Below are 16436 nucleotides of genomic sequence, written 5' to 3' on the forward strand. Positions count from 1 at the left end.
TGATCTTCCCTGGAGAAGGTAATGGGGACCTCGCTATATTTGAGTGGCCTCTAAATTGCTGGTTCGACTGAGTGGATCACTCTGAGTAGGAGCTTCTGAGCTCGCTTGGAGAAGCTAGAATCTCCTCCAAATATGACGTTGACGACGTTTTGCTACTGTTGGAAACCATCACAGTCTTTCTTGTCTCTTCATCATCTTTGTCTTGTTCTTTCTTTGGAGCAGTTGCAGGTGCCGGCTGGAAGGATTTGCGCAGGATCGTACATTCCCACATCGAGTGGTTGCTCTTGGGGTGGATTGGATATCTTTTGTTGTGAAGTATCTTGTCGAACTGGTCCTGCGGTTTGTCGCCCTTCTTACCATGCGGTGTGCAATCCATAGTGCCGACAGTGTCGTTAGGCTTACGCATACGCGTAGGATCCCGCTGGTTGCTAGGCCCTCCACGGTCGTTGTGGAGCTTCCCGTTATTGTCGTTGTTGCGACGGGGAAAGCGACTGCGTTCTTGCTCCTCTTCATCTGCCCAGCGCTGCATCATGTCACGTAGATCTACCACCGTTTTGGGCCGATTACGCCCAATGTCGCGGTATAGTGACTAGACGGTGATGCCACTCTGGAAGTAGTCGATGACGTCGTCGTCGGCGACATTGGGGATGGTGGCTCTTGTGTCGAAGAAGCACTTGACGTAGGATCTGATCGACTCGCCTTGCTCCTGCTTGATCATGGATAGGGCGTGACGAGTAGCTACTCGATGTAGCGACCCTTGGAAGTTGTCGACGAACGCCTTCTTGAGGTCCTCCCACGAGTGGATTGACTCGCGCGCCAAGCTTTCGAGCCACGTGAGGGGTGCGGGCTCCAGGGCCATCGGGAGGTAGAGGACCTTGGTGTTGGTGTCTCCCCCTGCAACACTAATAGCGGTCAAGTATAAACGTAACCATTGAGCAGTGTCTTGCTTACCGTCGTACTTTTGGATGTTCATAGGCTTGAAATCCTTTGGGTACTCGATGTTGTCGAAAGCCTTGCTCAGGGCTTGGAAGCAGTCGGAGTTGTCCGTAGGTTGCGCTCTGCGTCTTGCGTTGATGATGTCCCGTGCATCCACAATGGAATCGGCTACTTCTTCCCTGTTGTTCCCATGGTTGTTGGGGTTGCGATTTGGCTGAGGGCCAGGAGCTTGATTTGCTTGTGGTTGGCCACCTCTAGGGCGATGACTACTCACAGCTTCCTGATCCTCTTGGTTTCTTCGGTTCTGCTGTTCTTGTTGTTGTTGACGCTGGTAGTCTCCGGGGGTACGGCTTGCTTGAGGTATTGCTGTTGCGGTAGCCCTTGATCGCGTACCGTGAAGCGAGGACAGGGGGTCTGTTTCTCGAGTTGTTCAACAACGTTTTTGGTGAGATTTATGACTCATTCCAACTCGGGATTCTGGAGTATCGTCATGAGTCGCAGGGTTGCTTCTGTCATTACGGTGATCGGTGTTCTGAAGATGGGATCCGTAGCATTGTTGAATTCGTTGTTGAGGTTGCGTGGCGGGAGATGAGCACGTTCGGCCGCACGAGTCCTGCGCACTTCTTTGCGTTGATTCCTTTCCCTACGGGCTATACGAGTGACTTCGTCTTCATCAGCTGGAGCGTCTTGGGTCAGGTTGTCTGCTGAGATCTAATCCAAGGCTTCGTTTGGATCATGGTGGCTTGGAGCACCTCCGAGCCGAAAGATTACCGGAACCAAATGCTCGTGAGAGAAGCTTTCCAGGTCTGATTCGTAACCAGCTAGGACAGTTCCTCCAGAGCTAGTTTCCCTCTCGGTTTCGAGGGGAGTGCCGTGTTGAAATGGGAGATCATCAATGCTGGCGACTTCTCGCAGGTTGTCGAGTAGTTCTGCAAGAGTATGGCCTCGGCAAGACTTGAGTTGCATCTTAGCCAGAGCATTGGTGATGAAATCCAGGCTGTCTTGAGGTGACTCGACTGGATCTGGGTAAACGTCAAAAATGGGTGCCTCCCGGCTAGCGGTGGCTGATTGGTTTTCGACGCGAAGTAGGCGATCCAGGCTATTTTCATAGGAGGATCTAATCATCTGTTTGTAAACAGACGATGAATTGTGCAAACCAAGGATGGGTTGCGCAATAAAAGTCACAATCCAAGTGGATTTTAGTTTGAGATCAATCTGAGTCCGAGTAGAACTCGAGTTGTTTTCGAGTTTCGACTCAATCTCCTTGGCAAGGTCGGGAAGCAACATAACGCCGCGATCATGAGATCTGGCGAGCTTGTTGGAGTCTTACGACATGGAGCTCTTCGGCGTGGGAGAGTTGGTTAAGTGGCTATCGAAGCTGCCTGAACCATTGGCGACGCAGACCCATGAACCGAAGATGAAGGTGGCGCCTCTGGGAGGCGTCATGGTGCTGAAAGCGAAAGTGGCTATCGAACTCGCCGATGAACTCGCTGAGTCCCCTACCTGGCGCGCCAGCTGTCGGTGTTTACCGCCAAGCCTGCTCAGGGATACCCTTAGCAGTAGGGTTTGTAGGTAAGGAACGACGGCTCTGGAACTCGATGGTGCAAGGAACACAAAGACTTATATAGGTTCGGGCCGCGAGTTGCGTAATACCCTACGTCCTGTGTGGTGGTTTGTATTGCCTTAGGTGTAGATGTGTTTCGAGGGGGTCCCTACCTGCCCTTATATATCCGGGGGGACAGGGTTACATGGAAAGTCCTAGCTGAGTATAGTTGGAGTCCTTCAACAACACGATCGGGTAGTTTCCTTGTACTGCAGCTAGTTCTACGTCTATTCGGGTAGTTACAAATGAGGTAAGGTACATCCATGAGCTATCCCTTACTCTAGAACATTCTATGTCTGTAAGCAGTCCCGCTGCCCCGGGTCTGACATCGGGGGCTACCATATGGAGTGCGATTATTCATCGCACCCCATATATGAAGATTATCATCCGAGGATGTCAAGACTATACAAGCAGGAGCACCATGCAACCTCTGTGCAGTCCAAAAAGTACTCGAAAGGCACGTTCCACACAAAGTTCAGGAACTACTCACGACGGCTTCAGAAGTACTCGAAGACCTGCAGCTACTCGGCTACGAAGAGCTCGAGGGCTTGTCAGACCCGGGGCCACAGGATACCTGACATGGCACGGTTCAGTACCAGATATGGAATGGGGCATGTTCTATACCCATACGTCATGTAACTATTCGTACAGATCTAGAACTAGTCGGTGTAGAAGGAAACCACCCGAGTAGTACCCGGGATATACTCCTAAGCTCATATCGATCTTGGGTTTCATGTAACCCTGCTCTTCTGGTCTATATAAGGGCGGGCAGGGACCCCTCCAAGGCATCTACGCACCTCAGGTAATACAAACCACCCAACAGGATGTAGGGTATTACTCAACTTGCGGCCCGAAGCTGTCTAAACCCTCATGTTGCTTGCACCATCGAGTTCTTGATCCCCCCACGATCTTTCCTCTACCTCAGTGTATCCCTAGTTAGGCGTGACGGTAAAACACCGACAGAATCCAACATCCATTCTCTCGTAGAGGGAAAATTTCTTCAACCCCGCGAAGTAGTGCAGTGGCGCTCCGCCTTAGGTCGTGTTCAGCCTTGTGAACAACCTAATGAAACTGTCATCTTGACTGCTTTTATCGAGCGTGGATTTGCGATTCCTTCTTGTCATTTCTTCCGAGGTCTTCTCTTCCACTGGGGGATTCAAGCACACTACTTGACCCTAAACTCTATTCTTCATATCTCTATCTTCATCCATCTCTGCGAGGCCTATCTCAGAATCGAACCCCACTTCGATTTATTCCAGTATCTTTTCCATCTAAAACCCCAACCCAGCGCCAGTGAGATAATTGAAGTTGGAGGAGCTGGTCTGCAGTTGCGCCAAGGGATGGACAAGAAGTACATTCCGTACAAGCTGTCCAAGAAGGTAATCGACTGGAAAGACCATGGGCTTTATATTGAAAACCGAGCTCCATAACTCCCAATTAGGACCCCCGGACCACCAAAAATTAGTCCCAAGTGTAATTCAAAGGGGCAAAATTTGGATCAGATAAACGATCTTCTCGAGAAGATTGAGAAGATCGATGATCTGGAGAAAAATCATTTGACTGGAGCATCAGTCATCCTGTCTTGGATCGCAAGACGAGTCCAGCCGCTGCAGAAATATGAAGATTTCAGCTTTATGTATAAGGGAAGAAAGGATCCTTCCCGATTCACATCCGAAAGGATTACAGAATCTAAGCTATGCGTCGAGTACTCAAGGGAGTGTACGGAGTCCCAGTTCAGTCGCAAGAATTTCGCTTGAAGAAGTGTCCCCGAGAGGTAGGAGCAAGTAGTCGATTCATAGAAAGCGAGTACTTTTGCTTTTTAGATCTAAATCTGAGACTTGTGATGCAGATTAATCCAAACAATTATCAGATTAGGCCGCCAATGCCCGATGTTGTGCATCCTGCACAACCTTTTTCAAGTGCATATGAATAACTTTTCTCAAGTTACCCAACCATAAATCTGTGGTAGAGACTTATGGTGACATCCACTTCATGTTTTGCAGGCTTGGTGGAGGATGTAGGCGGATATGACAACAGCCGAACTCCCAACGCTGAGGGAAGTACAGAGACAAATCCCCTCCAGAGGACACCGCCAGTGCTGCAGAAACGCAAGGCACATGCTTCACCTGGAGAAAGCAGGTATATTCTAATGCCTTTGCACTGCTCTTTAGGAGAAAAACCACCATTTAATCATGTATGTTGCACTCTTTTGCTCCTTAGCCCAAGGCCAGCAAAATGTAGGGCAGAGGCTACCCAGGCCGATGTTGGGAGCCCCCTGCCCAAACAAATCATTCCAGCAAGTGATGCCGAGGGTACACCCATGGGCCAGGGTGTACCCGACAAGGATGTCAGCCATGTCCTGTCGGCACGTTGCACGCCCGCAAGTGGTGCGACGACCACCTCGACACGGCCTGGAACATTGACGGGAGGCCAATATGCTAATCCGAATACTTTGGCAACCATAACAGTTCCGAAGTTACTCAGGCCAAGGAAATTACCGATTAGGAGGTCAAGCCAGTAAGTTGCTCTTGTGTCTTAGTCTTCTCCTGTGCTTCTCGAGTTGTTGATTTTCTTGTTCGAGATAGTATCTTACTCGATTCCTTGCTTGTATATAGCAAAGCAGCCGACCTAGGATTAGGTGAACCTGAGCAGGCCCTTCCTACTCTAGCCCCAAAGCCTGCACCAACTGAGAACCCATGACGCATGTTCAGTCTGAAACTGGACAATTTCAGGCTAAAACAACTGCTGAGGAATGGCCGCATTTGGATCAGGGGAGGATGGCCAAGGAGAGGTGCCAGTGACACCTAAAGGTGGGGGTATGCTGATGGAGACACCAGAGATCCTGCCAAGTTAGCCTTTGTCAAATTGCGCCCAATTCCCTGTTTGCGTGGCTTGTTTATGCTAAAGACTTGAAATGTGCAGCCCCGCAGGAACCAGAGGGAGAAGAACCCAGTGGTTCGGGGCTTGAAAAGTCTCCAAGTATTTTTCCAGGAGTCGAGCAAGCAGTTCCAAGTGATTGGAAAGAAGATCCAATGCTGCCGATGGAAAGAATAAAATTGTTTCAAGAAAATATAAACGAGTGTTAGAAATTTTTGACTGTAAGTGACTTTGATCGAGTACTTACCTTTTTAACAAATGCTTGACTTATCGATCCCTTGGATGCAGGAACTAGCCGAACAAGCTGCTGCGAGGGCCTTGAAACTACAACAAGTTGGAGAAAACCTGCAGCCAACTTTTGATCGAGAGAAACATCTCCAAGAGGTTTCTGTTCTCCAGGGAGAACTTGAAAAAATCAATGCCCAGCACAGCCAGGAACTAGAACTCTTGCAAAAAGAAGTCGCAGATCTTGCGAAGGACAAGAAAACTCTTGAGGAGAAAAATAAGTTTTTGCAGGAGAAAAACAAGACGATCACAAAGAATCATAAAGGTAACTCCCTTAAGGTGCTAGCGTGTAGCTGCAAAGTAGCCGATTATAATGTTCTGCATCTGCTTCAGTACTTATACTTTCTCGCAATCACACAGAACTCAAAAAGTTGTTAGTAACAAAAGAAGAACTGGTGACTGATTTAAAGAATCTTGTGTACCGTCACACAGATGAGATGAAGAAGTTGGCCAAGATGAAGGCAGATGCAGATGTGCAGCTTGTTCAGAGCATGCAACAAATTAAAGACTTGACAGCTGAAAGAGATCTCCAGACAAAGTACCTTGCAGAGTTCAAGATCGTCGCCCAGGCTATAGCTGATATGATCGGCCCGGTCGAAGAGATCTCCAGGCAAAGTACCTTGCAGAATTCAAGACCGCAGCCGGTCCGCCAAGCTGCCTTCAGATTCCTCGGCGAAACCTACAGACTCGACCACAGTCTGAGCCGCCACCCGAAGCTCTTGCAACTCCTTCTGGTGCTCTTCGATACTGTCTGCAGTCACAACAAAAAGGATGTAAGCACCAGTATAACCAAAAAGAAAGCCTCAGAACACAGATCAAGAGGTTATCTCGGTTCTTCTAGATCACATCCTTCAGCATCCTAACCCTCTGCTCAAGCACGGCTTTGTCTTTCCTCAAAGCAGCATTCTCCGCCTCTAGCAGAGCCTGACGATCCGCCTCAGTCGCTTTCAGCTTCTGAGACTTCAGATATGACCGATTGGCCATTTGCTACAACAACAAAGTCAGCCCACAGAAAATTCCACACAAAGAAAAAGTACTCGACAACAGTACTCACCACAGAAAACCTGGTGAACTCCCGCATAACGGCTTGGAATTTCTTCATGTTCCTAGCCGTCAACTGCGGATCATCCTCAAGCTGCTCGCCGTGATAGTATTCAAAGGGAGGAGGCGATGCCCTAATCTCCTCCAAGAGGCTATCACTCGACTCCTTGTCAACTCTTGGCGAAGCACATGCTGTCCTATCCTCGTGAAGCAGTCGAGCAAATGGAAGAGCCTTCGAACCATTGTAAGGAGGAACGATGGGCTCACCAACAGGGATCTCTTCCGAAGGCCGCGATCCCGCACCACCAGCCCTCCTCGACGACTCCGCCATATCAGGAGCGCCAGCCCCCTCCTCCACCACTCGCCTCTGCTTGGGCGCAGGACCAGGGCTACAGACAAAAGCTAGGGCATCAGACAGACAGCTCAAAACGGGACAAAAACCACTAGACGAGCTACCTGACATCGCCGCTAGCCCTCCTCTTCCGCACAGCTGTCCTCAGTTTTTTGGAACAACTAGTGCCAACTTCACCCTCAGGGCTCTCGCCCCAACCCAAAGACCCGACCGCCCTACCCTTCACATCTTCTGCAAGGGAAGCACCCCCGTCAGAATCATCACCCGATAAGCTATCAAACTCAGCTGAATCCGGATGAGAATCAACAAAGGGTCGGTGGGCACTTGGAGTCTCGTGAAGTGGATGAGGCACTTCAGGCATAGGAGCATCACTCCGGAACACAAGCACATCGCTCTATAAGCAAAAGCAACAGTGAGCAACAAGCACCAAAAAGAGAAATTGGCAAGAAAATTTTCAAAAAACTACTCGAAGAATCAGAAAGTTACCAGGTTCAACTTAGGGAGCTCTGGCACGGAGTCGACTCCCTCAAAAAGGTCATTCAGAATCTCCATAGCCTCGTTCGGATGAATCACTTCTGAAGAAAATTGAGAGGGATCATCTAGGCTAGAATACTCGAACCCAGCATGGCAGCGCTTCTGTAAAGGCTGAATTTGTCTTCCAAGCCAAGAAAAAGCAACCATTGCACCAGTCACCCCGTTATTCTTCAGAACAGCAATCCGTTGCAACAGCTCTTCCTCCTAGACTTGGATATATCCATGACGAAACCATTCATGACAGTGCTTGGGCGGACCAGGGACTCTGTCCGGCAGCAAAGGCGCGTGATTGTCTATATAAAACCACTCGGCCCTCCAGTCACCAATCTGACGACGAGGAGTATACGGAATATACTTCCCCGCCATCTCAGATCGAAGCTCAAGATTGACCCCACCAACCGTGGCAACATTCGAAAAATTCGGATAGGGATTCAAGAAGAATAGACTCTTGAACAAATCAAAGTGCGGGTAGATTCCAAAGAAAGCCTCGCCCAAATGAACAAAAATAGAAATATAGAGAATAGAAGTTGGAGTCAAATGATGAAGCTGGATCCCCCAGAAAAAGAGGAGACCCCGCAAGAAGTCGCAAATAGGAATTCCCAATCCGCGCTCGACAAAAGACTTGAACATAACAGTTTCCGCAACCCTTTCATATGGTCTATCATGTCCCTCAGCCGAAAACCACTAAACAACAGATCGAGGACGGAGAAGTCGACGACCGACAAGGGACGAGATCGCGGATTCGGGCAACTTACTCTTCCTCCAACCATCCGCAATCGTCGCCTCCTTCTCAGATCTCTGACGCCGGGACCTCTTCAGCGCCATTCAGAAGGTCACGAGCCGCTTCTCACGCATATGCTCGGGGGCAGACAAATCAAGGGAAGACTCAAGGTTGAGGAGGTAGTCTGAGGCAAGAGCAGATGAAAATGCAGATCGGATCTCTGCTGTTAAATAAACATAACAATGACATTTCTGGAATTACCAGGAAAACCAAAGGTCACAAAGAACGCCTTGATTTGGGAGCCTTAACCCTAAATCGAGGGATTTCAAGTCAAGGCTCGGGGGCTACGAGACAAGTATTATAAATGGCAAACTTTTTTCAAAAACAGACCTGAAAATATAAATGACCCTCAGCTTGATCCAGCAGTTCAACCTAAGGCTCGGGGGCTACTCCATATGGAGCGCGACTACAACGCGCACCATATCAGAAGAAGAAATTCGGGACTAGAGCACCTCATAGCCTCGATACAGCCAGAGAAGTACCCGGAAGACTATTCGAGGTGCTCAAACGACTCCAAGCCTGAGCAATGGATTCCAGAAGCACTCGAAAGCACTCGATGGACACCTTCAGAAGTACTCAACGCCTGCAGAACTCGACTACGAAGAGCTCGGGGGCTTGTCAGACCCGGGGCAGCGGGACTGCTCACAGACATAGAATATTCTAGAGTATGGAGTACTGCATGGGTGCATCTTACCTCTACTGTAACTACTCGTACAGCAGTAGAACTAGCCTAAGTACAAGGAAACTACCCGACCCACTCAGAGTAGGACTCTAAACGTACTCAGCTAGGACTTTCCATATAACCCTGTTACCCCAGATTATATAAGGGTGAATAGGGACCCCTCTAAAACATCGAACAATATCAAAGGGAATACAAACCACCACACAGGACATAGGGTATTACGCTCCGGCGGCCCGAACCTGTCTAAATCCTTGTGTTCCTTGCACCATCGCGTTCTGATCTCGGCGAGTCCCTACTCAACCACTCTCCTCGGGATACCCCTCGAAGAACCCGACGGTAAAACACCGACAGATCCTTTTGTATATCAGGAGATAACATTTGGCAATTTTTAGAACCTTTTTCATATGCCGCATTCACTATCTCAACCTTATATTTGTACCAATCAACCATTTCTCTGTATGTACCCTTGTTAAGGGAACTAGAAGACTCATCATGTCCACGGAGAGCATCCCCTTGCATTATGAGAAATCTTACAACATCTAAAGAAGCTGTCAAAAGAATCTCATAGCGTTTTTCTTCCTCCTTGCTTATTTCAACTAATTTTTCACCCATATTTGTCCTTTGGTTCATAAAGTTTTCACACTTTAGCCTAGCTTCTACGTGAGTCTTGCAAACATTGTGCTTATTAAAAGTATCCTTAGTTTTCTTCTAATTCACATAACCTTGATGTGCAAAGACCGAACTACCAAACTTTTCAGGCTTTGCCGAATTAAAGAAGAGATAGCAATACAAGCAATAAACTGCATCCTTGTACTCACTATACTCTAGCCAATCAAATTCATCAAACCAAGTCTTCTGAAAAGATCTAAATTCACCACTCATCCATTTACGAGAAAACATAAGATCACGAGATTGAGTTGGACCATTCAAAGCATATGCCCTCTTCACTTGATCTCTAATTTCAGGTTGATAATCATCAATATGTTTGCGCTTTCCAGGGTCCCCAATTAAGTCAGAATGACTAAACTCTGCTCTAGGTTTCTTTGGTTGTCATGTGCTCTCATTAGTATGTGGAGTTGAAGCACTTGAATTTGAAAAGTATATGTGTATGCTTCTTTTTGACATTCTGAAGTCTGTCATACCAATCAAATATTGAATTATTGAAAATAGAAATTGAATCATAGATTCACGGACAATGAGATAATAAACTAAATAAGAATTTAACTAAAGTTGTTAAGTTGTTCATCTAATTTCTTACCTCTCCTCGCTATCTGCTGACTGCTGCTCAGCCTGCTCGGACAGCTGCTCGGTCGCAAGGCCGCAGCCCTGGCCGGCTGGTCGCCTGGCCCAGTGGCTCCCGCTACCCTACAGCACCGGCTCACCCCACCGCTGCCCACCACGCGGGCGTGCGGCGGCGCAGGCCACAGGCGCAGCCGCGCCTGGCCGCGAGCCGCGCCTGACCGGCTGGCCGCTGGCCTCTCCCCTCGCTGAGACCGTGCAGCCGCCTGGGTGCCTGCCTGCCTGCCGCTGCCTACTGCCATCGCCCCCGGCCAGTCCCTGGACGCGCCTCGCGTGAGCTCAGTGCGCCGCCGCCGCCCCTGGGTCTGGGTGCCCACGATGCCGATGCGCGATGGATGGATTGGGATAGGGTTGACTATTTGTGCAGTTGGGCCTTGGGCTTCAGACTTTGGTGGGCCGCCATATTACATTTCTTGGCCCAACTCGTGAATCCATGGCGGAGCGGCCCGACGCCAGGTCGTCTTCCACCTCCAGCCTCCTCTAAAGGCTACAGCTTGTATCTTGCACCAAAAATCCATGGAGGGGCTCCATGGCTTCGGTTGTGGTAGGGGAGGCTCAAGCCCCCCCCCCCCCCCCCCCCCGACCCACTGCTAGCTCCGTCACTGCCTGTGAACAGTTTTGCAGCCGGAATGTTTCAAATAGATTTACCAGGATCATATGGATCTAGAGGAAAGGACAAGGGGCTCGGTTTCACCATTGACGGAGGATTCTAGCCGGCAGAGCTCTTAGTGGCTTCTAAGCAGCTTGCTGCTTTGTGTGTCTTAGCGATGGAGAGACCAGTCCGGGAAAACAAGAAAACTGAGATGAGAGACATATGTTGACCTGCTGTGGAGAGGGGAGTGTGCTGAGCTCAGCCACACCACGAGCCATTCTGCAACTGCCGGCATGCATGCAGGGGGGGAGGAGCAGAACGCAGGGGAGAGGTGTCGACCGGGTTCTTATATGATTTAATTTCCAATTCACTTATGGCAATATTCTTCTCTTCTGTGGTTTAATTACCTATAAATGGCTCATAAGTTCTCTATAGTCTATACAGTTCTATTTTGACCATATGTACATCAACAAGAGTTATACCCTTGCTCAATTAATCAAAGAATTATACTGTCTGATTTATTTAAATCAAAACAAAGCTCTAGTTACTTCAATGGTCTAACCATATTTAGACTATTTACGGGGATCAAAAGATACTCGAAAATTTCACCAGATTTGAAGAGTGCTTTGATCATGTAAGATTGAATAGATTAAAATGAGGCCTCACGAGTTGAAGGAAGGAGTAATCATATCCACCTGTCCCGCCGCCCTCCCTAATCTAAACACAAGTCATGAGTATTACTTCTCCAATTCTCTTTATCTCTCCAATCATTTCCCTCTTATTAAACAGGGACATGGATCATCTCAAAACTAGGCGCAGACCATCGTATCCCATATTAAACAAAGCCGAGTCAGAAACAAATTAGTATGTTAAAGCCCATGGAAGTTTTAGAAACTCATATCTTTCACGTTTTAGCTTCCTTAATTTTTTATTATATAGAAAAATAAAAATAAAATCTCATTTAGGATTATGTTGTGATATAACAAATGAATATGAATCAAACCCGTAGCAACGCAGGCATATTTGCTATTATTTCTAAATCAAAAAAATAATTCCACGGTCTGCCAATAAGAATTCTAATTGGAACAACGAATAAATCAATCGGAATTCTAATCAGAACTCGAACAAATCAATCCGAATCCCAATCGGAATCCGGATAATCATACCTCACGCGGTCACAGCACGGCTTGTATACAGATGGAAAGAGTACAAAATTGGTGGTCTCATATAGATCTGGCTAAAATTTATATTACTAGTAGCAACGCACATGCACTATACTAGTTATTTCTAAAGCAAACAATGATTTCATGGTTCGTCAATCGGAATCCTAATCGGAACCTGAATAAATCAATGTGAATCCTAATCAGAACCCAGACAAATCAATCCGAATCTAATCGGAACACGGACAATCAATGTCTCGCACAATCATAGCACGGTCTATACATGAAGTGAATGAACGCAAAGTTGATAGTATTACATAAGTCTATTATATTGCTCATAGCAACATACAGATACTATACTAGTAAATATAATAGATAGATAGATAGATTGACCTGGCGGCCTTCCTACTTGCTCCGTTGACGTCGGGGTAGTAAATATAATAGATAGATAGATTGACTTGGAGGCCTTCCTACTTGCTCCGTTGACGCCGGGGAACCCCACGTCGTGGCGGGCGGCCTGGGGGGTCTGACTGTGCAGGCCTGCAGGGTGTATGATTTTCTTATGAACGCACGTACGCAAACTCTATTCTAATGAGTATTTTTAAAAGTTGAACTAGCAAATTCTCAAAATTAACGAAGTAATCATAGACGTCTCGCTGTCGACGGGAACGTCGCCTACTACTGAATGCATAACGCCATTAAATCCTAAAATATTTGTTCCCACAGAGAGTCGAACCTAGGACCTAAGGTGCTACTGAGATTTTTTAAAAAAAACTAGGCTACAGACCCTTTCCTTTCGCGCCGGCAGGGTGTCTGATGATGCTTGTTATCTGGGCAGATGACGGAGGCCCAAGGCGCGAAGCCAGCCCAAGGCCCTCTCCACCTCACAGCCACGAGCCCATGGGCGGCTGGGGGCAGGTAGCCCACTACCCACTGACCACTGTAGCCAGCCAGCAGCACCAACCAACCGGAGGAGACTCCATCCAACTCGAGAGCACGAGGGGCGAGGGACGGAGGGAGAGGGCGGCGCCGGCATGGAGGACTTCTACAGTTCTACGTCACCATCCCCTACGGCCTGCTGGTCCTCGGCGGCGGCGTGTCGGCTACCTCAAGCGCGGGAGCGCAGCCTCGCTGGCCGCGGGGGGCGGATTCGGAGCGGCGCTCCTCCTCGCCGGCGCCCTCGGCGCCTGGGCCTTCGCGCGCGGCGGGGATGGCGCCGGCGCTGTCTTCGCCACCGTCCTCAGATCGGTCCGTTGCTTGCTTTCTGCCGCCGCCGCTCCCCTTCCTCCCCTCCCCTCTTCCTTCCTTTGGCTTGCCTTCTCCGCCGTTACGTTCTGTTCTTAGTAGTGTGCGTGCGTGATTCGTGAATCGTATTGCTTGCTTGCTTGGTGGAGCGAAAGGAGTGGGAGTACGGGTTGATGCTTTCGTGCGGTGATACACTGGAGTAGGTATTATTGAATTGTAGTTGCGAGATCCTAGATCGCCGTGATTTGGACTCTGCATGAGGAAATCTTCTGTTGCAGTGACGTTGGCCTAAATGCAGATGATGTCATGTGGACAATGCATTATCCTCCCGAATGCACTAGTTTTTAAGCTCCTTAACTAATTGAGTGTCTAGATACTGGTAGAGGTGCAGTTTGAAGTGCTAATCTCCAAATACAAGCATGCTATTATCATCCTCATTTTCACTGAATTTAACACTCCTGCAAAATTGATGGATCACTCCAATTTCCATATTGTTGCTTTGCTAGTGTATGCCGATTGCATGTGTTTAAAGAGAAGTTATGTCCATTTCCATGTTCTTGTCACTAACATAATCAGAGGGACTGCTCTTTGGGATTTCCTATAGCGAGGTTCTCCGCTGTCTCTGCTCTTGTGTTCTCGTCGAGTGTTGTTTGTTAAAAAAAAAATCGATCCAAGTCCTGACGGATGCTCACTCCGCGCTGCCAGGATCCTGTGGAGATCCGAGAAGGGTAGGAAGTTGAAGCCTGGTGGACCGTCGCCGAGTCGGTGGTGTTGATTATTGAGGCATTGTAGAGAAATTTGTATTTTTGACACTCTTGACACGTCGTTTCACAAATTAGCCACATAAAATAATTATTATATATCTATTATCAAATGTACTTTAAATTCATACTTGTCGATTTATCTATTTGCGAAAAATATTTATACAAAAGATGAAAGGTCATATATTTAAAAACATAGACAGTATATCACTTTCTTATATTTTTGGCTATACTCGATTGAACTTTTAACAAACTTAGACCATCCATAGTCAACAACACCTTTATTCCAGCTACAACAGCGGTTAAAAGTTTATATAACTCCAGACCATGCATCATGCATGGATCTGTGTGGTGACGGATCAACATCACTACGTATCTTTGAAGTGGGAGTATATTATTATCTCTTCACGGTCGATATATCGTATATGATCATGGCGATGCTGCCTTGTGCTCAAGTTCTATCGGCAGGCCGTGCAGCGGCGACGGCGCGGGGTCCCTGACGAAGGTGTTCTCCTTGCAGCAGAGCTTCCACCTGAAGCGCCTCACCAGGTAATGCAACGCCACCAGCGTCTCGATCCTGGTGAACTCCATGCCGATGCAGATCCTCGGGCCGGCGCCGAAGGCGACGAATGAGCACGGCGGCGCCACCGACTGGTTCTCGAACCGGGATGGGTTGAATTTGTCCGGCTCGGGGAAGATGCTCCCGTCCATGTGCGTCGCGGCCGCCGTCCAGAGCAGCTGCCACCCTTTGGGGATGACGTAGCCCTCGAACTCGATGTCTTGGGTCGCTCTCCTGAAGGTGCCGAAGACCGGCGGCACCAGGCGGAGCATCTCCTGCCCGGCGCGCCACGTGAACTTCATCTTCGCCAGGTCCTCCCAGGTCAGTGCCTCGCCGTCGCCCTTGCTCTTGGCGATCTCCTCGTGCTCTGCACACCGAAGAATGGTCGAATAAGGGATGGGCATGCGTGGTCAGACGTTCTAGTTAATTCTTGATTTCTCGTCTCAAGGCATGGTGAGGTGATCATCGATCGGGATTGTTACCGTGGACCATGGCGGTGAGCGTGTCTGGATCGTTGGCGAGCTGGCGGATCAGGAAGGTGAGAAGGATGGAGGACGTGTCGTGGCCGGCGATGAAGGAGACCACGGCGTTGTCCACGATCTCCTTGTCGCTCAGCAGCCGCGCGCCGCTGTCGTCGGTCAAGCTGAGCAGACACGCGATGAGGTCGCTGCTCCGGGAGGCCTCGCCCCGCTCCAGCTTGGCCTTCGTCTCCCGTATGATCCCGGCGATCACCCGGCGAGCACTGGCGCTGGCCTTCAGGCTCCGGCGGAACGCCGTGAGCGGCAGGTCCCAGGGGACGACGGCCCATGTGCCGTCCATGATGTGCTTGAAGTCGCCGGCGAGGGCGTCCCGGACGGTGCCTCGCTCGAGGCCGAAGAGCAGCAGGGAGATGATGTCGAACGTGAGCTTCTTCATGAGGGGCATGACCGTGACGGTCCGGCTGCCGGCCCAGTTCTCGTCGAGGTGGCGGCGCACCTCGCCGTCGATCTTGCCCACGTACAGCCTGAGCATGTCCGGCTTGAGGAACTCGAGGAGCGCGCCGCGGATGCGCTTGTGGTCGGCGCCCATGAGCTCGAGGATGTTCCTCTCCCCGACTATCCGCTGCACGGTCCGGGGCTGCTGCGACGCCAGCGCGGCGTTGAAGAAGAGGAACTTGTTGGCCGCGGGCCCCGTGAGCAGCACCGTGGGGGTGCCGAAGAGCGACAGCTTGGACACCGGGCCGTACCGGTCGACGCGGTCCTGAATCCACTGCTCGGAGGTGTTGGCGCGCATGGCGCGGAGGAGACCGAGGCTCTGGCCGATCACCGGCAGGCCTAGGGAGCCCGGAGGCAGCTTGCCCCGGTGCCGTGGCTTCCTGGCCCTCGTTACGAGAAGGAAGAGAACGGATAAGGCGACGGCGACGAGCGCGAGGACAAGGGAGAGATCCATCGTCGTTGGAGAAGTCAGAACTAGCTAGCTAGCGTCTGGTAACTGAGGAGTGCCGTGGCCCGTGGCAGCTGGGGACTCCTATATATATACTCCCAACACTGGAAGTCTGGGACAAAAGTCGCAGGTGTGTTGCTCATTTCACGCTGGAACAGCAGCCTGGGTTGGACATACCTGAGGAAACCCACGCGAGCGGCTGGAAATTGTCGCACCGTGCGCAGATTGTCACCACACGTGATGGAGCTCGGCTTCCTTGTGGCAGCAGCGTGTGGAATATGCACTCTGATCATTTTTTTCCACCGCG

At 49.7% G+C, this 16436-nt stretch overlaps 1 protein-coding gene and 1 long non-coding RNA gene across 2 annotated transcripts; one reads left to right on the plus strand and one right to left on the minus strand.

The window, feature by feature from the left end:
- Positions 1-13084: 13084 nt before the first annotated feature.
- Positions 13085-14318, plus strand: LOC120705870. The gene is made up of 2 exons (XR_005688090.1): positions 13085-13390; positions 14093-14318. It is a non-coding gene; the product is annotated as an uncharacterized LOC120705870 (long non-coding RNA).
- LOC120705860 (taxadiene 5-alpha hydroxylase-like) lies at positions 14316-16200 on the minus strand. Its single transcript, XM_039990398.1, has 2 exons — positions 15190-16200; positions 14316-15074 (listed from the first exon to the last, which is right to left on the minus strand). Exons 1-2 carry the CDS (start codon positions 16133-16135, stop codon positions 14578-14580), a joined length of 1443 nt encoding a protein of 480 aa, XP_039846332.1. The 5' UTR covers positions 16136-16200; the 3' UTR covers positions 14316-14577.
- Positions 16201-16436: the final 236 nt, after the last annotated feature.

Source organism: Panicum virgatum, chromosome 1K (genome assembly GCF_016808335.1).
Source record: "Panicum virgatum strain AP13 chromosome 1K, P.virgatum_v5, whole genome shotgun sequence".
Taxonomy (NCBI): domain Eukaryota; kingdom Viridiplantae; phylum Streptophyta; class Magnoliopsida; order Poales; family Poaceae; genus Panicum; species Panicum virgatum.